At 45.5% G+C, this 22057-nt stretch overlaps 1 protein-coding gene across 4 annotated transcripts in view; it reads left to right on the top strand.

Moving 5' to 3' along the window:
- CSPP1 (centrosome and spindle pole associated protein 1) overlaps window positions 1-22057 on the top strand; it is a 119478-nt gene that overhangs the window by 20437 nt on the left and 76984 nt on the right. For all 4 annotated transcript variants that reach the window (XM_040432805.1, XM_040432806.1, XM_040432804.1 and 1 more), the window contains 4 exons: window positions 539-619; window positions 4188-4310; window positions 5726-6108; window positions 21312-21401. In XM_040432805.1, coding sequence (XP_040288739.1) covers window positions 539-619; window positions 4188-4310; window positions 5726-6108; window positions 21312-21401 — 677 coding nt within the window. The remainder of the gene's footprint in view (window positions 1-538; window positions 620-4187; window positions 4311-5725; window positions 6109-21311; window positions 21402-22057) is intronic.

Here is a 22057-nt window from a genome sequence, read left to right as displayed (position 1 = left end):
CCCCATCAGACCTCAGATCAGGCAAAATATAAATCAACTCGCCTCTTCTGTTCCGTATGCTGCTGCCGCTCCTAAGACCCAGTGCTCTTCCTGCCGTGCTGTGACCCGAAGTTGCGCAATGTGAGGTCACAGAGTGCGCCTACGTAGCACAGCATACGGCACCTGCAGTCTAAGACCAGGAAGTGCTGAGTACAGAGCCTGCACAGGGAGTGCTGCATTCACCACTCCCCAATATTGCTGCATAATGGAAGCATTCATTAGTATTCACCCCAAAAGATGTACTTTGGGGGGTGCGTCTTATAGGGTGAAAAATACTGTATACTCATTTCTACCTTTACCCTACTTCTTGCTAAACTGCATTCAGTAGGTTACCGAGTTTGCAGTTTCTGAATCGGATGAGATAATCAATCTTTTTTTTAATGTAAGACTGGACAACCCCTTTTAACAGTGGTGTTCCACTTAACAGTTCTGTTGCTCCACTTTTTGTTTAAAGGAATACTGAATAGTTTGTAGATTCTTATATTCTCTTATCATTTAGAAACACCTGAGAAGTACCGGTGAAGTAAACCCAATCACTTTTGGATTGTCTCTCCCCATTGGTGAGCGTCTGTCAGCCAAGGTAAGTCGTCTACTTTGGAGTAAGCACAAATTGCCTGGCCATGGTCTGACCAGCTGCACGCGGCAGGGCATGGCCACCCACATAAACAGGCTGTGCCCACCCATTGACAGCTGTGGGTGGAGGTTGCTTAAGGCCATACTATTTGACCTTATCCTTGTACTTTACTTTAGAAACATAATTAAATAAAATTGTGAATTACATTTTTAGCTCATGGTAAAGTTCTGAGCATACAAAGTGACCTTTTGTGAACATACAGTTGCAAGAAAAAGTATGTGAACCCTTTGGAATGATATGGATTTCTTCACAAATTGGTCATAAAATGTGATCTGATCTTCATCTAAGTCACAACAATAGACAATCACAGTCTGCTTAAACTAATAACACACAGAATTAAATGTTACCATGTTTTTATTGAACACACCATGTAAACATTCACAGTGCAGGTGGAAAAAGTATGTGAACCCTTGGATTTAATAACTGGTTAAACCTCCTTTGGCAGCAATAACTTCAACCAAACATTTCCTGTAGTTGCAGGTCAGACGTGCACAACGGTCAGGAGTAATTCTTGACCATTCCTCTTTGCAGAACTGTTTCAGTTCAGCAATATTCTTGGGATGTCTGGTGTGAATCGCTTTCTTGAGGTCATGCCACAGCATCTCAATCGGGTTGAGGTCAGGACTCTGACTGGGCCACTCCAGAAGGTGCATTTTCTACTGTTTAAGCCATTCTGTTGTTGATTTACTTCTATGCTTTGGGTCGTTGTCCTGTTGCAACACCCATCTTCTGGTGAGTTTCAGCTGGTGGACAGATGGCCTTAAGTTCTCCTGCCAAATGTCTTGATAAACTTGGGAATTCATTTTTCCTCCAATGATAGCAATCCGTCCAGGCCCTGACGCAGCAAAGCAGCCCCAAATCATGATGCCCCCACCACCATACTTCACAGTTGGGATGAGGCTTTGATGTTGGTGTGCTGTGCCTCTTTCTCCACACATAGTGTTGTGTTTTTCTTCCAAACAACTCAACTTTGGTTTTATCTGTCCACAGAATATTTTGCCAGTACTGCTGTGGAACATCCAGGTGCTCTTGTGCAAACTGTAAACGTGCAGCAATGTTTTTTTTGGAGAGCAGTGGCTTCCTCTGTGGTATCCTCCCATGAAATCCATTCTTGTTTAGTGTTTTACATATCGTAGATTTGCTAACAGGGATGTTAGCATATGCCAGAGACTTTTGTAAGTCTTTAGCTGACACTCTAGGATTCTTCTTCACCTCATTGAGCAGTCTGCACTGTGCTCTTGCAGTCATCTTTACAGGACAGCCACTCCTAGAGAGAGTAGCAGCAGTGCTGAACTTTCTCCATTTATAGACAATTTGTCTTACCGTGGACTGATGAACAGCAAGGCTTTTGGAGATACTTTTATAACCCTTTCCAGCTATATGCAAGTCAACAATTCTTAATCGTAGGTCTTCTGAGAGCTCTTTTGTGCGAGGCATCATTCACATCAGGCAATGCTTCTTGTGAAAAGCAAACACAGAACTGGTGTGTGTTTTTTATAGGGCAGGGCAGCTGTAACCAACACCTCCAATCTCATCTCATTGATTGGACTCCAGTTGGCTGACACCTCACTCCAATTAGCTTTAGGAGATGTCATTAGTCTAGGGGTTCACATACAGTCCTGATCAAAAGTTTGAGACCCCTTGAAAAGTGGCAAAAAATCATATTTAGCATGGCTGGATCTTAACAAGGTTTCAAGTAGAGCTTCAACATGCAACAAGAAGCAATGGGAGTGAGACAAAACATTTTTTGAGCATTCAATTTAATGAAAACTACGAATAAACTGAAACAGGCTGTTTTTCAGCTGATCAAAAGTTTAGGACCACATGCCTTTTAAAAGGCCAAATCTGTGCAAAGATGTGGATTCGTTGTCATTTTCTGTCAGGTAGTCACACGTTGTGATGGCAAAGGCAAAAAAACTCTCCTCCCTTTTTGAACGTGGTCGGGTTGTTGAACTGCATAAGCGGGGTCTCTCACAGCGCGCCATCGCTGCTGAGGCGGGACGCAGTAAGACAGTCATTTGGAATTTCTTAAATTCTTAAATGATCCTGAGGGTTATGGAACAAAAAAGTCAAGTGGAAGACCCAAAAAAATTTCATCAGCACTGAGCTGGAGGATCCAATTGGCTGTCCGTCAAGACACTGGACAATCCTCGACCCAAATTAAGGCCCTTACTAGTGCTGACTGCAGCCCCATAACCATCAGACGGCATCTGAGGCTGAAGGGCTTCAAAAACAAAAAACGTCTTCAAAGACCTCGTCTCCTTGAACGCCACAGAACTGCTTGTTTGGACTTTGCAAGAGAGCACCAAACATGGGACATTCAAAGGTGGAAGAACGTTTTATTCTCTGATGAGAAAAAATGTAACCTTGATGGTTTCCAACGTTACTGGCATGACAAGCAGATCCCACCTGAGATGTTTTCTACGCGCCACAGTGGAGGGGGCGCCATAATGGTCTGGGGTGCTTTTTTCTTTCAGTGGAACAATGGAGCTTCAGGAAGTGCAGGGGCGTCAAACGGCCGCTGGCTATGTCCAGATGTTGCAGAGAGCATTCCTCATGACTGAGGGCCCTCGTCTGTGTGGTAATGACTGGGTTTTTCAACAGGACAACGCTACAGTACACAATGCCCAATGCAGGACAAGGGACTTCTTCCAGGAGAACATCACTTTTTTGGCCCATCCTGCGTGTTCCCCTGATCTAAATCCAATTGAGAACCTTTGGGGATGGATGGCAAGGCAAGTTAACAAAAATGGACAACAGTTCCAGACAGTAGATGGCCTTCGTGCGGCCGTCTTGACCACTTGGAGAAATGTTCCCCCTCACCTCATGGAAATGCTTGCATCAAGCATGCCGAAACAAATTTTGGAAGTGATAAACAATAACGGCAGAGCTACTCATTACTGAGTTCATGTTTGGAAATTGGATTTCTGTTTTGGGGGGGTTTATTTTTTTTTTTTTTTTGGAGGTGTGGTCCTAAACTATTGATTAGCTGAAAAACAGCCTGTTTCAGTTTATTCCTTGTTTACAATAAATTGAATGCTCAAAAAATGTTTTGTCTCACTCCCATTTCTTCTTGTTGCATGTTGAAGCTCTACTTGGAACATGGTTAAGATCCAGCCATGCTAAATATGAATTTTTGCAATTTTTCAAGTGGTCTTAAACTTTTGATCAGGACTGTACTTTTTCCACCTGCACTGTGAATGTTTTCATGGTGTGTTCAATAAAAGCATGGTAACATTTAATTCTTTGTGTGTTATTAGTTTAAGGAGACTGTGATTGTCTATTGTTGTGACTTAGATGAAGATCAGATCACATTTTATGACCAATTTGTGCAGAAATCCATATCATTCCAAAGGGTTCTCATACTTTTTATTGCAACTGTAGGTTGGATATCTAGATGTGTTCATTATATTTTTGATTCCTTCTGTTTGTCACACAAGTTTTTCACAGTTTATGATCTTGTCTATAGTTTCTTGTAAGAAGATCTCATGTATATGATGTTTTTAAATTTAAGGGAAGACTACGCCTTGAGAGGAACCAAGAGTACAATCAGTTCCTCAGGATGAAGGAAGAGGAGCATGATGAGAGGCTGCAGAAAGCAGCTCTAGAGGAAGAAGAATATGAAGAATATGCTAAGGTAGTCCAGAAATAAAAAAATAAAATAATCACTTTAATTTGTAGATTCCATAGAACCTTGCCATGCATTTTTATGGGATGCACAGCAGCTCACGCTTGTTATGATGGTGTTATGTTCTTAGGCACATTTTGTTACACATAGGAGAAGTATAATATTTACTGACTGCTCATTTGGTGGCAAACTTCAAACTTTTGTATGAGTATACATTTCCATACTATATATTTGGATGCAGATGGAAATCGATCCGGCATGCATTAAATAAAATTCTTTGTTTTATTAATCACATGAGTAGACTTACAGCATGGGAGTTAGGGACGAGGCGTTGAGGCAGATCTGCCTGCAGGAATTTTTGCCAAAAATCAGAAGTGGATTCAAAAGGAATCAGAAGTATAAAGGAAAGATTCAAATTAGTTTCACACTGGTATTAGACATCAGAGATGTCTGCATCTGGACTGTCGGACGCTACCTGACACCTGCCAGCCCCATTGACTATAATGGGGACCGGCGGCGATCCGGCCACAACTGCAACCGTGTGTCCGCAGGTCCCCATTAAAGTGAATGGTGGTGGACGGTGATGCAGTAGATTCCGGCAATGTCTGAATGCAGAGAAATCCAGCAGGCTGTTCTCTGCCGGATCTTAAAGCGCTAGTGTGAAGCTAGCCTTATACTTCTCTTTCCTGGTTGATCCACTTCTGGCTTTGGCTGAAAATCCTGCAGGCAGATCTGCCTCAACACCTCGTCCAAAAAACATTGTGTGGCCGTACCCTTACACCCTTCACCTAATCTTACATAAGCACCCAATTAAAAACAGCTGAAACATGTCAGTATATGCCCCAATTAGAGCAGCAAAATCGCATCAATGTGAATTACCATATACACACATATTCTACTGCATATGTAAGGCTGAAATAATTGAATAGTTTGAAGTGCAGTACAAATCTAAGCGGAAGCGTCCACACTGTAACAGGAGAGATATTTATTTCTATGTTGGAACAAGTGGGGGATCCCTGATGTGCATACAATCAGTTTTGCCGGGTGACCTGGCTATTTTCTATTTGGACTTTACTAGATTTGGATGTGTCTGAAAAAAAACTTTACATGGCCCCCATTTAAAAAACATGTTTCCCAAACTGGTGCCAGCTGTATGACTTTTTTTTTTTTTTGTATTATGTGTTCTTCTGTTTGGCAATGTACATCTGACATAAATCATGATGTGTAAATGACAGTGGTGATCGGATCCCTGGTAATCAGTAAAATTGCTATGAAAAATCAATAAAACCTCCCACTCATATTTTACTGACATACAGCATTAAAGGGCTTCTGTCCGGTCAGTTTATTATGTAAAGAGCAGCCATAGCTCTGTTTTTCTCTGGCCGTGAAAATAAAATTGAAATATTTTCCCTTACATGTTACAGAGTAATAAAACTCAGAACAGAATAAAACCGCAACAGTACCCATCGGTGCCAATATACAGTCGAGACCAAGCCCTTCCCAAGAAGGATGCTTACAGTTCTATGGAAGTTTATGAGCGGCTCCTCAAAGACCGACGGTCTGAAGCTGAGAGGACTGGGAGAAGAGACAATCAAACTGAAACTGAGGATCCTTTTATCAGAAGGCCAAATGTTGGTGACGACATGATGGATCATCCCCGATACATTTCAAGAGATCGGGACGCAGAAAGAAGACCCCTCAGACTTAATTTAAATGGCGAGGTTGATGACAATTATTCCAGTAGATTAAAATATGACAGAGAAGTACAAGACAGAAGACCCATAAGAAATAACCCACGTCCTGAAAGGTATTTGACCTGATGCTAAGTGCATTACCAAAGTGTTTGAGTAGATGAAGGTGAAATATGTCCTATGCTCATGTTAAAGGGGTGTCGTTGTAATGTACAATAGGGTTGCAAAGTAAGGCAAACCTGGTGACCTATAAATCAATGTAATCCAACTTTTCCTAAAGGTCTGTGCACATTGGGGGAGATTTATCAAACCGGTGTAAATTAGAACAGGCTTAGGTGCTCATAGAAAAATCACAGAAAAAACGAAGATAAAAACATCCTGCACGATATGATAGATAAATGTGCGGATGTCCCTGGCCATATTTGTGAAAAAAAAATTACATAAAAAAGATAATAATGCAAACATTATATATGGACCAAGCCCTCACTGATGTAATAAAATCTGAGGCGCTTAGCCCAAAATTTTGATTTCTGTGGTTTTTCAGTTTATGTAGTATATGCTTGAGGGAGTGGCACCTTAAAGTGTGAATGCGCTCCTATTTTATCTTGGGAGTAGCATTCCTCTGCACTTTTGCCCTTCCTATCCAATAGAGCGCCTTGATTAGGTGGTACATATAGGTGTGCTGGCTCCTCCTCCCATCGGTTGCTTGATGCACATGGAGGTGACTAGGAGCAGCACACCATATGTGCGGAGTCTGCGCTCCTGAACATAGAAGCTCAACGGCTTAGGTAGGTTTAGCGTAGGACCCGCCTGACTGAGACCACCTTGGCGCTTGGTAGGAGGGCACAGATGTTTTTTGATCAAAATATATTGGCTAAGTGTCTCAGATTTTGTTACATCAGAGTGAGGACTTTGTCCATATATAATGCTTGCATCTATTTTATTAAGTGCATTATTATCTTTTTTCTGTAAAAAAGATTTTAGTTGCCCATAGCAACAAATCAGATTCCACTTTTGATTTTTCACAGCTCCTTTGGAAAATGAAAGGTGGAATCCGATTGGTTGCTATGGGCAACTAAGTCAGTTCTACTTTACACCAGTTTGATAAATCTCCCCCATTGTCTCTGACCCTTTCAACGGCTCGACCATTTCCTGACGTATAAGGGCTATTTTACACTTGCGTTGTGGCATTCCGGTTTTGAGATCCAGCAGAGGATCTGAAAACCGGGCCAAAACGGTTCAGTTTTCTCCCCATTCATTGTCCGTGGGGACAAAACTGATCAGGATGCATTCCATTCGGTTTTGTAGTGTTTTTTGACTGAAGACTCAACCGCTGCAAGCTGCAGTCCTGTGTCCAGTCTGTAAAACGGAGCAAACCAGATCAGGCAGCAAAATCAATCAAGTCAGTGATGCCGGATTGTTTTTTTTTTTTGGATCTGAAAAAACTGGTACTGTCACCATTGACTTACAATTATTTTAGTGCCGGATCTGGTTTGTTACGTTTTGATGTAGCACAACCGCACCTTAACAAAATGGATACATCCGAATGTGTTAACATCAAACGGAACCGTTTTGGTCCGGTTTTGAGATCCTCTGCATACTCTCAATCTTGCATTGACATAAGTATTCAGACCATTTACTCAGGACTTAGTTGAAGCACTTTTGGCAGCCTCCAGTCTTCATGGGTATGACACTACAAGGTTTGCACATCTGAATTTAGGGATATTCTGCATTTCTTCTCTGTGGATCCTGTGTTGCTCTGTCAGGATGGATGGGGACTGCCATTTTCAGGTCTCTCCAGACATGTTTGATTGGGATCATTTCATGGCTCTGGCTGGGCCACTCAAGGACATTGATAGAGTTGTCCCTATGCCGCTCTTGTCTTGGCTGTGTGCTTAGGGTCATTGTCTTGATGGAAGGTGAGCTTTTGGTCCAGTCTGAGGTGCAGAGCACTCTGTATCAGGTTTTCATTAAGAATATGCATAATCTGCTCGGCACCCCAGATTGATCGGTGCTCAGTGGTAAGAGTAATCCATAATAAATCAAAACACCATGGCACTCTCTTAGATGTAAACAGTGGGGGTCTATTACTAACAGGTATATGCCATTTTTGGCGTATATCTGGCGCAGATTGCGCCACAATCTGCGACTTTTCCCCGCTCACGCTAGATCCAAAAAAGGGACTGGGCCGGCAAGTCTGTTTCATTTATCATTTTCTACGCCTGATTTAGGCCTAGAAAATGGTTTAAATGTAAGACAGCAAGGAAGCTGGCTTACATTTAGACAGGCGGTGGACACGCCGATGCCTCTACATAAAATGGGCTCAGCCGCCACTTGCGCAAAGGGGTATTAAGACCGGCATCTAAAACGCTGGTCTTAATAAATGACCCCTACTTTATTAAAGGTGCTCCAAAATTTAAATGAAAAATGGCCAAAATTAGTGTTTCGGACCCATATATTGCACCTTGTTCATGGCTGAGTAGAGAATTTGCTGACTGAAATAAACATTGAGATTCAGACAAACGTGCAATGACGTTGTTGTGGAATACCACTCAGAAAACGCATTCTTTAGGAAGATTAAGGTTAATTGCGGCTAGCCGGGAGCATTAACAGCTTCAATCGCACAAAGGAAAATTCTCAAAGGGGAGAGGCCCACACTCATCTTATACACATAACCATCCTAAACTTCACATACTTGTCTTATCCTCATTGGGTAGGTTAAACTCTCTCTACAACCCCATTGGACATCTCCATGCATGGACAATGTGTGCTTGCTTCATGTTCTTCTTGGCCAACATCTGTTATTCATTGCCAATGCTTGCTTCATCCTGTCTAATCTACAGCCCCTCACCCAAGTGAGTGCCCCCACCTTATGAATGTATACACACACATAAGATTTGGGAATATAATGTTTGGTATAATCAGGCGGCATTATACTATATATTTTTCATTTTCTCCTTCATTCCCCCTTGTTGGTTTTCCCAAAACACACACACACACAAGGATACTGACATTTATACTACACACACAATGTCTCTGGCTTTCTGCAATTCAATATATGATGTTCTCCTCAGCCAATGAACAAAGTTCATACTCCGGATCCTTGACTTCCTCTGTAGCAACAGGTGCGTCGGTGAGCATCATGGTGGCTTTCAAGAACATAGAAATATGAAACCGCGGCACTCGAGTTAGGTAATTAGTTATTTATTTATCCATCCAAAAAATAAGACTTAAGGCCAACGTTTCGGTCTCTTCCCGAGACCTTGTTCACGGCCTGGAAGAAAGAAACGTCTGGTGTGGAGGATCCTCGATCCTCCACACCAGACGTTTCTTTCTTCCAGGCTGTGAACAAGGTCTCGGGATGAGACCGAAACGTTGGCCTTAAGTCTTATTTTTTGGATGGATAAATAAATAACTAATTACCTAACTCGAGTGCCGCGGTTTCATATTTCTATATACTGACTGTTGCTACCGCTGAGCACCGGATCATTGTTAAGGAGTGCCATCCAAACAACTTTTACATGGCTTTCAAGAACAGTCTTTTACAACACAAAAACAACAATAGGCCTACAAGACACAATAACAGTACTGGAGCACATGCAAGCATGACGGTCTTCGGTAATGGCAAGAACCCAGACGGAAGATTCAAAGACCACCCTGAGAACCAGTTACCTGTAACTCCAGCTTCATCAATCATTTGCTTATTCAAGGAATGGAGGTGCTCGATGGCCCTAACAAGAGTTCCATTTTGCTCATCATCATTCGCTGGGATGAAAGTACAGCAAGTGTCTCCAGTAACTGCAGAAACTCCTCCTTGAGAAGCGAGAATCATGTTGAGAGCATATCGGTTTTGTACCGCTGTCAATCTCAGACCTCCTCCTTAATGGCATTCAAGGCCTCATCTGTAATATTTATAAACTTTAATGGCTTGTACATGTTTTTTTCTGGATCCATTTTGCATTTGCTGCTGCTTTTTTCTCCAGGAGTCAACCAACTTGCAAAAAACATTTCAGCTTTTGAAAAGATTTTAAAATCATCTGGAACCTCCTCTGGAGCAAAATATGTATTTCTCTTGATTCGCACACGCTCACCTGGAACCCACGCATGCTTAGGGATAACCAACAAGTGGTGGATTAATTTAACCATTGAGCACACACCTGACCAGTCTCCAGGGAGTCTGGTACACGCCAGACTACAACATTGCCAATATACATCCATCAGTACAGCAGTCCCTTGACTCAAATATCTCTCATATTTGACCAACTTACATCGTGTGTTTGTTCCCAACCTTTGCCCATTCCCATCATTAGAATAACATACATTAAATTCCCTCTTTTCTGTGACTGAGACCTTTCTCTTCTGGATCTTCACTCCATGTTAACGAGGTTACAAAATCTCTCCATACTTTTTTACAAGGATCAGTATTGTTTACCAAGCTGAAGTTGGAAGTGAAGTTCCAAAGAGTCTGGCCTGCACAACCCCAATACTGCTACGAAACCTACTACCGTAATATTCCTAATCTATATGCAGCTAAACCTGAAAATATATGTCAAATAGACATCCTTATAAATCAGTAACACTAATAAGCCTAACACCCACTTATTCACATTGTACAGTATAAAATTCCAGCAATATGGTGTCATCAGCTCCTCCTCAGTAACAGGAATAGAAAACATAACACTGGAATCATTTGAACAATTTGTACATATCAAACAATCAAATTGATCATTTTACAGTAGCCATATGACGAATAATAAATGTATTGTCCTAAATGTCCTTTAAACCTCATAAGTCCAATAAGCAGCACAATGCAGAGACTGAAGACTCTCCTTGTGTTTCCCTTTAGTTACAGATGTATTCGTATTGGTCGGTGCGTCTCCAGGTGGTTTCTCCTTCAAACGCTTCACTCATTTTGAAGTGATAAAATCAGTAATTGAAAGTTTTCCTTATGTCTCTTAACACATGCCCAATCATCAATGCTCACAGGGTTTGTGGAAAGGTAAAGCCACTGAATTCACATCTGGAAGGGAATCACACACTTAGTTATCTACAGCAATCAGTTGGTTTTGTAGGACTCCCATACAGATGTCACACTAGCAGCTTGTCTCTACTGCTCCTCTCTAAAACAACTATAAATTCTAGACTGTATTAAAGATCTCCAGAAACTTGTCCAAGACCACAACCTGTCTCCTGATTACGAGTACAGCCTGTATCTTGTACAAAGTATAGCCCAATTCCCCACTTTGGTGTATCTGATCCTCATGGGTAAGAAGTCACATACCATAACAATAGGTAGTAAAATAAAAAATACAGTGTCTGGGCATGTTGGAGATAATACTGTATAGTCCTCTCCTAGATAATATAGCCCAAGAATATCTCATATGGTGACCAGAAGATATTCTTCTGAGTCACGATCCTTCCTGAATTCAGAACTATGGAGTGACATTATTTCCCTTTGCCTTGATCTTTCAATTACATGTCATTATTCGATCTCTCCACCATACCCAATGTTCTTCTATGAAATTAATTACCTTATTACCCTCCATCCTCTCTGGAACCCCATATCTATATACTACCTCAGCCAGTATCTTCGTAGCTGTTGCCTTTGCTACAGGCCAGGGTTTTGAATATCCTGGAAAGAGATCAATACAGACAAGGACATATTCACACTGTTCTACCTCTGGTAACTGAATGTAGTCAATACGCAGTCTCTGAAATGGGTAAGATGACCTGGGCATATTCCTCCCTGGAAGTCCCATAGTTCTCCCATTATTATTATAGAAAACCTCATTTAACCTCGAACTAACCTGATGCCAGCAGTGTTGAACCCAGGAGCCATCCACCACTGAACCCAATCACATATTCCCTCTCTTCATTTGCCCGTGCTCTAAATCCATCCTCATTGGGTAGAATGCCCTCTGAAGGTAGAGTTTACAACCCTCCAGAGTTCATTCTCACTCATCACTTCTACTTCTTGCTTCCATTTTTCCCTTCAGCCTCTGTAGCCTGTATCGGATCACATTTTGGATGTCTACTGGCCCTAAACCAGCCTGTATCATATAGACCCCCACTTACAGTAGGCTTCAGGTAATAGTTTAGCCTTTAGCTCCTCAGGTAGCATCAGGGCATCAAACACCTTTCACACATTCAACATTCATTATTGATGAGCTTACCCATGGATCCAACAAAATCTCTGCTCCTCCAGATTACACTATAATAATGGATGATGACAAAGGCATACCTACAATCTATATAATCTATATTAATGTTAGCAGTCTTACCCTGAGCCATCTTACAACCCTCAGCGAGTGCCTTCAGCTCCGTCTCCTGCACTGACATTCCTGGAGAGAGTGGTTCTTACTTGACAACATCAGTTTGGGTAGAGGCAGCATATCCTGTCCAAGATGATCCATCTTTGAATAATCTGAAACCAACTACAAGAAACTCAGTCTGGATTATTAATTGGAAAAGTTGTATTCCCCTTATATTCTGTTGATGCAAATACACTGGTAACCCATCCTTCCACCTGATTGTTTTCCCTTTAAAATGCTGCTGAGGAGGGAAGTTTACTACCTGGAGAGAGACTTACAGTAAACATACGCTTACAGTGAGTTTGTTGAAGTGTTTCGTCACTGCACGTGCCATCATTAAATGTAAAGAAGAACTCTTGCTGCGTTGGAGAAATCTCAGTGTTTGGTTTAGATACAATTGATTGTTTGAACATCTTGTTCTGCAGTTGTTAATAAGTAGGTTCTTTCTACCTATAGGATCATGTATCAGTAGATAGGATGTAATGGAAGTCCACTCATTACAATATCCTACCTTTCCTCCTCCCCTTCACATCACTTGTCCACACCCCTTGGGGTCTGGTGAAATGTACCATGTTTCCTAAGTCAGTTCTGCTTTGGTGCATAACAGTGCACTGGTCCTAATCAGATGTCCCAACACATAACATATATAACATATAACACAATACCAACATAAAACAGAGAAAGGGCCCCTTTTGACATAACACCTTTCAACATAAAAATATTCATTGGAGCTCCAAACCAATTTTCTATCCAGACATTCTGTCAGGGTCTTCATTATTGCTACAAATAAAACATTCACCTAAACAAACATTTGGGAGAAAGTAAAAGTAATTAGTAAGAAGCCTCAAAGCGTTCCTGACGTCCGTTAAATACAGCTGCAAAATAAAACTCATAAAACAGTTGTTTTTATAATTAAAGAACCATGTTCACCCAATATTACATTTAACAATTGGAGGTAAAACATGGAGAGGGCTTTGATCCAGGGAGACCTGATTTATTTGGCTTTCTCCCCTCACGCAGACTGTTTTTAAGTAGTTTAGTCAATTGCTTTACGGTTGTCGGGGTTTCTTCAAGATAAACTAAACCAGAAACCTTAATCCATATATTATCTCCTAACTCCGCCAAACCTGACAAATCCCCCTCTTCTTCTGAAGAAGAGCCATCTTTCTTTTCTATGTTTTTACTTCCAATTTCAACCTTGGCTCTGATCTTAGAATACTTTACAATTGCTGGAGGATTCCTATATCCCTCTGCAGGTAGTGGGACTACTTACAGTAGATATTTCTAATCCAATTTTAGATTTGGACAGCAGTGACGCGAACCTGACTTTTACCCTTTACTCATAAATATTAAATATTCTATTAATAAACGTTACTCTTCCTCAGAATGGCAAAAAAAATACATTTTTTCTTCACCCGAACTAACCCCCCTACTTACTGGACTATGGTGGCCACTGGAAAAAACGAGATTTTTGTGAACTCACCTGTAAAATCTCTTTCTCGCTTTATTCATTGGGGGACACAGGACCGTGGGTATAGCTTGCTGCTGCCACTAGGAGGCGACACTAGGCTGAAAGCTGTTAGCTCCTCCCCTGCAGGCTATACCCCCTCCAGCCTGGAGAGAGCATATCAGTTTGTGCTTCAGCAGTAGGAGAAACAGTACCGAAACAAAACACAACCAGTAAGGACCACTGCCCAACAAAAAAACCAAACCGGACACCAGCCCCAACTGGCAACTCGGACCCACTGGCCTCATAATAAAAGAAAAAATGGGTGGGTGCTGTGTCCCCCAATGAATAAAGCGAGAAAGAGATTTTACAGGTGAGTTCACAAAAATCTCGTTTTCTCGCTCATATCATTGGGGGACACAGGACCGTGGGACGTCCTAAAGCAGTCCCCGGGGCGGGAAACAACCACTGGCCCAGAACAAAACCAACTCCCTCCGGTAAGATACTACACTGCGGCCTGCAAAACTCTGCGGCCAAGAGCAGCATCCGCCGAGGCGAAAAATTGCACTCAGTAAAATTTCGTGAAGGTGTGTAAAGAGGACCAAGTCGCTGCCTTACACAATTGAGACGCCGAAGGGTGATGAAGCCCAGGAAGCCCCGACCGCCCTGGTAGAGTGAGCCGTGATACCGGGAGGAGGAACCTTGCCCTTAGAGCAGTAGGCCTCTGCAATGGCCGATCTAATCCACCGAGCAATCGTCACCTTCGAGGCTGCCAAACCTTTACGAGGACCTTCCGAGATTACGAACAGGGAGTCCGTACGTCTAAAAGGGGCCACCACTGCCAGGTAGATCCGCAAGGCCCGTACCACATCCAGACGGTGGAGAGCCACCTCCCTAGGATGAAAAGGCTCAGGGCAAAAAGAGGGCAGAACAATGTCCTCATTAACATGAAACGCCAACACCACCTTCGGCAGGAAGGACGGCACTGTCCGGAGTACTACCTTGTCTTGATGAAACAACAAGAAGGTCTCTTTGGACGAGAGAGCCGCCAGTTCCGACACCCGCCGGATGGAGGTAATTGCAACCAGAAACGCAACCTTCCATGAAAGCCTGCGAAGGGAGACTGATCGCAGAGGTTCAAATGGCTCGGACTGGAGCGCTACCAGCACCAGATTCAGGTCCCAGGAATGCAATGGTGGCCGATAAGGGACTGCGGTGTGAGCCACTCCCTGTATGAAAGTCTTTACCGGACCTAACACCGCCAGTGTACGCTGGATAAAAATGGAAAGAGCAGAAACCTGACCTTTCAGCGAACTCAGAGCTAGTCCCAGCTCTAAACCCGCCTGAAGGAAAGCCAGCACCGTAGGGAGGGAAAACTGCCTGGGAGGAAGATCCCTGTCCTCACAGAATTTGAGGAAAGATTTCCACGTCCGATAATAGATCTTGGCGGAGGAGGGCTTCCTAGCCCTAATCATCGTGCGAACAACCGCATCGGAGAAACCTCTTTGCTTCAACAGGAAGGTTTCAATAGCCACGCCGTTAAACGTAGCGTATTTAAACCCTGGTGGAAGACTGGGCCCTGTGAGAGCAGGTCGGGCCTGAGTGGAAGGGGCCACGGCACGTCTCCCAGAAGAAGAATGAGCTCTGAGTACCAAGCTCGACGAGGCCAGTCTGGGGCGATCAGAAGAGTCTGAATGCCCTCCATCCTGATTCTGCGTAGGATCCGAGGTAGGAGCGGTAACGGAGGGAACACGTACAGAAACGTAAAGTTGTCCCACGGAGCCACGAGGGCGTCCACGTCGTACGCCATCGGATCTCTTGCGCGAGACAGAAAGCACGGGAGTTTGTGATTTAGCCTGGACGCCATCAGATCCACTTCTGGGCGTCCCCACCGGAGACAAAGGTCCTCGAACACCTCCGGATGGAGAGACCACTCCCCCGAGTCCACCGTCGTTCGGCTGAGGAAGTCCGCTGTCCAATTGTCCACACCCGGGATGAATATAGCCGAGATCACCGGAACATGGGCTTCCGCCCACTGCAGAATCCTTGCGGCCTCGTTCATCACCGTCCCGCTGCGAGTCCCCCCTTGGTGGTTGATATAGGCAACCGCTGTAGCATTGTCCGACTGTATCCTGACCGGACGGCCCTGCAAGTAGGGGGTCCAATGGCAGAGGGAGAGGTAGATGGCCCGGAGCTCCAGTATATTGATAGGTAGTTTGGACTCCGACGGAGACCAAAAGCCTTGGGCTGTCCGGCTACCGAAGACCCCTCCCCAGCCGCTGAGGCTGGCGTCGGTCGTGACCACAGTCCATGACACTGGAAGGAAGGACTTCCCCGAGGACAGGTGGTCCGGTACCATCCACCAGCCAAGAGCCGCGCGCACTGGGTGGGACAGAGAGATCCTGAGGTCCAGAGAATCCCGGGAATTGTCCCAGGAGGACAAAATGAGCCTCTGAAAATCCCTGGTGTGGAACTGGGCGAATGGAATCGCCTCGAAGGAGGCCACCATCAGGCCCAGTACTCGCATGTAGCTGCGAATAGACACCCTGCGGCGCTGAATGAGCAGACGCACCGTCCTCTGAATGTCCGATCTCTTGTCCAGTGGTAGACGCACCACGGCAGCCTCGGAGTCCAGTGTCATGCCCAAGAATCTGATCTGAGTGGTGGGAGACAGGCATGACTTCCTCAGGTTGATTATCCACCCGAAGCGAGTGAGGGTGCTCATCGTAATCTGAAGACTCTCTTCGCATTTAGCCGCTGTAGGTGCCTTGATTAAGATGTCGTCCAGATACGGGAGAAGAGTAATGCCTCTGGACCGCAGAATCCCCAGAAGAGGGGCAAGAACTTTTGTAAATACTCGCGGAGCCGTCGCCAGACCGAACGGCAGAGCGACGAACTGGTAATGAGCTGCCTGGATGGCAAATCGAAGGAACCGTTGGTGGGCTGTGGCGATGTGGAGATATGCATCCTGGATGTCTAAGGACACCATGTGCTCCCCTTTCACCAGTGAAGCAACCACGGAACGGAGGGACTCCATCCTGAACCTTTGAACCCGCAGATAACGGTTCAACAGTTTTAGGTCCAGCACTGGCCGCACATCGCCCTCCTTTTTGGGGACCACAAACAGGTTGGAATAAAAACCCGTAAACCGCTCCTCCAAGGGAACAGGGGAAATCACTCCCCGTGAGAGAAGTGACTGGACGGCGTGCAAAAGAGCCGCGGCCCGGATGGGATCCCTGGAGGGCTGGGAGAGGAAGAAGCGGTTGGGGGGGAAGAGACCTGAACTCTATTTTGTAGCCCGAGGAGACAACCTCGAGCGCCCATGCGTCCGGAATATGGGCGTGCCAAATCTCCTGAAACGGGAGAAGACGCCCCCCCACCTGTGAGGGTGGGGACAAACCTTAATGCTGAAGGCTGCTTACCTGGGGCTGTGCGAGGCTGCTGAGGCCGCGGACGCCAGGCCTGCTGGGGCTTAAAGGACGGTCCTTTCCGCCGATCCTGATTGGGCGGCCCCGCCGCTGAGGCGGGTGCTGAACGGGTGCCCGAAAAGCGGCGAAAGGACTGAAAGCGAGAAGATGAAGTTCTGGACTGAAAAGGCCGCTTTGCCCTGGGTTGGGGCAGATGGGTGCTTTTTCCACCCGTAGCCTCCGAAATAATTTGGACCCAAATAGCCGAGACCCCGAGAACGGAAGCCTCAACAGGGAGCGCTTAGATGAGGAATCTGCTTTCCAGGCCTTGAGCCACAACTCCCGGCGGATGGAAGTGGCGAGAGCTGAGGAACGGGCGATCATAGTCCCAGCATCCAGAGCCGCTTCACAGAGATATTTCCCTGCCTCAGAAATTTGGAGCGCTGACGATTGAAGTTCAGCGGGAGGGAGGTCGGACGCTATGTCCTGGTTCAAACGGAGGGACCGCTCCGAAACTGCTTTGGCTACCCAGGCAGAGTCGAAAATCGGCCGCAATGCCCAACCGCTCGCCGTAAAGATCGACTTAGAGAGTGACTCTATGCGGCGATCCACTGGATCCTGGAGGGACGAGCCATCTGCCACCGGGATGGTAGTGAATTTTGCCAAGCGAGCAACCGGTGGGTCCACCTTCGGTGGGGAGGACCATTTGTCCACGGACTCGCGTGGAAAAGGGTAGAGTAGGTCTAGGCGTTTCGGAATAATGAAACGCAAACCTGGCTGGTCCCAAGCCTTCGTGACAACGATAGAAAAATCGTGTAATGGGAACGATTTGGGGTTCTGCTTCGTACGCAGAAATGACACCCCTTGTTGGCTAGTGGAGGGAAGGTCCTCCTGAACCTGGAAGGTGTCCCTTATTGCCGATATCAGGCTATCCACCATGGATGCAATCTGAAAAGAGTGCTCCGGATCCATATCTGCATCCGAATCCCCAAGCTCTCCTTCTGACAGTGCGTCGCCTAAAAGGGAGGACGCCTGCGAATGGGATCCAGGAGCAGGGGGGATGCTGAAGCGTCAGAGGAGGAACGGGTGCCTGCTCTGGGGCGCTTACTAGGAAGTCTGCCTCTGGTTTGTGCGCTATGCGACTGTGCGGGTTGCGCCGGTGGTGATTTCTCTACCAAACGACCCAGCAATGAAAGGGTGGAATGGGAGATTTTTGAGAGGTCTTCCACTGCCCATGACAGGGACCTTGCCCAGTCTGGTTCCCCCTGGACGGGCCGCTCCAGGGCTTCTGTGGGCTGTTGTGCCCTAGGGGGATGGCTCTGTGCAGGTTTCTGACATGCAGAGCACAGTGATAGATAGTGACTGACCACGAGGGAATTTCTCTGAACATAAGGAGCAGGCATAGTAAGTGGTCCTACAGGGTGCCTGGTGGGGGTCAGTGGCATGGTCAAATCTCCTGCTGGATGGGGGTATCTATTGCCTACCAGTATGGAGGTCCCAGGTCCTGTGTCCTACCCACGCAGCGCAGAGGAAGAATCAGGAAGCTGAATCAGGGCGGGAGAATAAGCCACGCCCCTTCCAAACTGGACCGGGAAGCCACGCCCCTTCCAGCCCGGGAACGGAAAGCCACGCCCCCTTCCAACCCGGGAACGGCAAGCCACGCCCCCTTCCAGCCCGGGAACGGCAGCCTAATGCTGAAGTGAGGTCAGAATGCCTATGTTCCCCATGTCCGGCCCTGACCGCAGCGGTACTGGAACCGCTGCGGCTAAAAGGTAATGTGTGCTATGCCGCCGCCTCTAATAAATAGACCCGATATGCCGCAGAGCGGTGCGTGCGGCGAGAGCAGTGAGGCCGGAGATCGGGCTGACGGGGGGAGGGGGGGGGTGAAAGATGGAGGAGGTTCTCCTGCAGCTAGGGGGATGAAGCAGATTACTTACCTGTCTTCATCTGTGTTCTTCACCCTATGATGCAACACCAGCAGGGCCACCCTATGACCGCTGGCACCATGCGACAGGGGTCCGGGCAGAGAAGGGCTGAAGAGAGGGTGGCCCTCTTGCTGGGGGGAAGCAGGGGAGCGAGGCTGCCCTGGTCCACTTTGCCTTCTTGGGGGAGGCAAGGCGGTGACTTGGATACACCGGCCAGCCTCCCGGGGATACAGGGACGCAGGCGACCCTGTGCCCCCTTCCAGTAGTCTGTGAATTAAAGATAAAAATAATAAAATCAAAAGAAAAAATAAAAACACCACCCTGCAAAGCAGGGAGGTCTGCCTCCTACGACACTAAGCTAAAAACTGATATGCTCTCTCCAGGCTGGAGGGGGTATAGCCTGCAGGGGAGGAGCTAACAGCTTTCAGCCTAGTGTCGCCTCCTAGTGGCAGCAGCAAGCTATACCCACGGTCCTGTGTCCCCCAATGATATGAGCGAGAAAACTGTGTGCACAGACTTTAGCAAAGCAAGGTGTCTGCTTACCTGTAATTTGCGCAGGCCTGCACTGCTGAGATTTTCCTGATGGTCACACTGCCAGCACGTAGGGTTCGAGTATCTGGGATCACGTCGGGGTCACCAAGAAATGTTGTGGAATACCACTCAGAAAACGCATTCTTCAGGAACAATAAGGTTTATTGCGGCTAGCCGGGAGCATTAACAGCTTCAATCGCACAAAGGAAAATGCTGAAAGGGGGAGAGGCCCACACTCATCTTATACACATAACCATCCTAAACTTCACATACTTGTCTTATCCTCATTAGATAGGTTAAACTCTACAACCCCATTGGACATCTCCATGCATGGACAATGTGTGCTTGCTTCATGTTCTTTTTGGCCAACATCTGTTATTCATTACCAATGCTTGCTTCATCCTGTCTAGTCTTTAGCCCCAAGTGAGTGCCCCACCTTATGAATGTATACACACACATAAGATTTGGGAATGTATTGTCTGGTATAATCAGGCTGCATTATACTATATATATTTCATTTTCTCCTTCAACGTCTTAAAGCGTCTATGGCCACTCGGCCATAAGGCCCAGATTGTTGGGAGTGCTGCAGTTATGGTTGACCTTCTGGAAGTTCCTCCCTTCTGTGCACAGGATCTTTGGAGCTCAGTCAGCATGACCATTGAGTTCCTCCGACAGGAATGTTCAGCTGTAATATATAGACAGGGTGTGTCTTTCCAAATGATGTCCAATCAACTGAATTTACCACAGTGGACTCCAGGGTGTAGAAACATCTCGAGATAATCAAAAGAAATGGAAGGCCCCCAGAGCTAAATTTCAAGTCATATAGCAAAGGCCCTAAATACTGGTCCATAAGAAAGTTTAGTTTTTAATTTTTAATACATTTCCATAATTTTATAAAATTCTGTTTTTTTAATTTGGCATTGTATAGATTGATTTGGGAAACTTGATTTTTTATTTTTAGCACAGGGCCACAACATAACAAAATGTAAAAAAAAAAGTGAAAGGATCTGAAGACTTTCCGAATGTAATGTACAATTCATAACGAGGATCAGTGAGCCACCAAGCACCAGTGTGATTATTACAAGGCCTGGTTGGATTGTCAACTGCTGGAAATAAATAGTGACGTTTCCCGCTCACTGACTACAAGCGGCACAATTATTAAGAATTGACAAATACTGGCGTTTTGGTTTCCGTTTGTGAGATCCGTTTTAAGGGCTCTCACATGCGGTCCAAAACAGATCAGTTTTGCCCTAATGCATTCTGAATGGATAAGGATCCGTTCAGGATGCATCAGTTTGCCTCCATTCCGCTCTGGAAGGCAAACGGATCCGTCCTGACACACAATGTAAGTCAATGGGGACGGATCCGTTTTCACTGACACAATAGAAAACTGATCCGTCCCCCATTGACTTTCAATGGTGTTCAAGACTGATTCTTTTTGGCTATATTAAAGATAATACAAACGGATCCGTTCTGAATGGATGCATGCGGTTGCAGGATCGGTGTGGATCAGTCTATGCAGATCCATGAAGGATCCGCACCAAACGCGAACGTGAAAGTAGCCTTAGTGATATTTGCTGAAATTTGCAGTGAAACAGCAAATTGATATTGACATTTCTGGCTTTTTGTGCTCACAACTTCAACTAAATGCACCATAATTGCCATAATAAGACCATAAATAACAGAACTCATTTACAGGGTATTACATCAGCATGGTGACGTTCAGGAGAGCGATGAATACCGACCAGATCGAGCCTCCTATTTTCAGATGGAAAGGAGTGATCACAGGTAGGAAACCCTCTGTCTTAATCCACCACAGCGATCAATGTAACACTTTTTTTTTTTTTGGTTCCAAGCGCCCATGACAAACTAGTGATTTAGCTGGGGAAAAGACTAGCCTAATATGTCCCCTGCAGGGGAAAGGTAGTATAATACGTCAGCCATTCTGATGAATGCCGGCCCATGTATTACATGTATGAGCATGATCTTCTCTTAAATAGTAGCTCTCCATTCATTCTGGCTGATAGAAGGTGGGTCCCAAGTGAGGAACCCCCCCCCCCCCCCCCCCCCTTTAGGATGTTCGTATGCCCTCATTATACAATCACTTTAAGTGAACTGGACTGAGCTGCAGAGGTGCAGCTACCTGGATCAAGACTCATAGCAGTCTCTGTTGAACCACAGCCCCTTTATACTGCTTGTCATGGGTTTAGGACGCCCATCTCTGATACATTGATGAGGCTTGTATGCCACTAGTTATCTAACAATATAATAACATTTGCAAATGCAGGTGCACTCTGCGGTCTTACTAAACCCTCAAACTGATGATAAAATTGAGAGATTAGCCAACTTGTCCTACTGTGGAGGACATGTCTGAGCCCGAGCACCGCGCCAAGGTTTCTCAAGTAGCTCGGACCTAACAGTCGCCTACCTGAGCCGTATGGGCA

This window comes from Bufo bufo, chromosome 5 (genome assembly GCF_905171765.1).
Source record: "Bufo bufo chromosome 5, aBufBuf1.1, whole genome shotgun sequence".
Lineage (NCBI taxonomy): Eukaryota > Metazoa > Chordata > Amphibia > Anura > Bufonidae > Bufo > Bufo bufo.
Note: the sequence above shows the minus strand (reverse complement) of the source record. Positions and strands in the feature narration are given on the sequence as shown.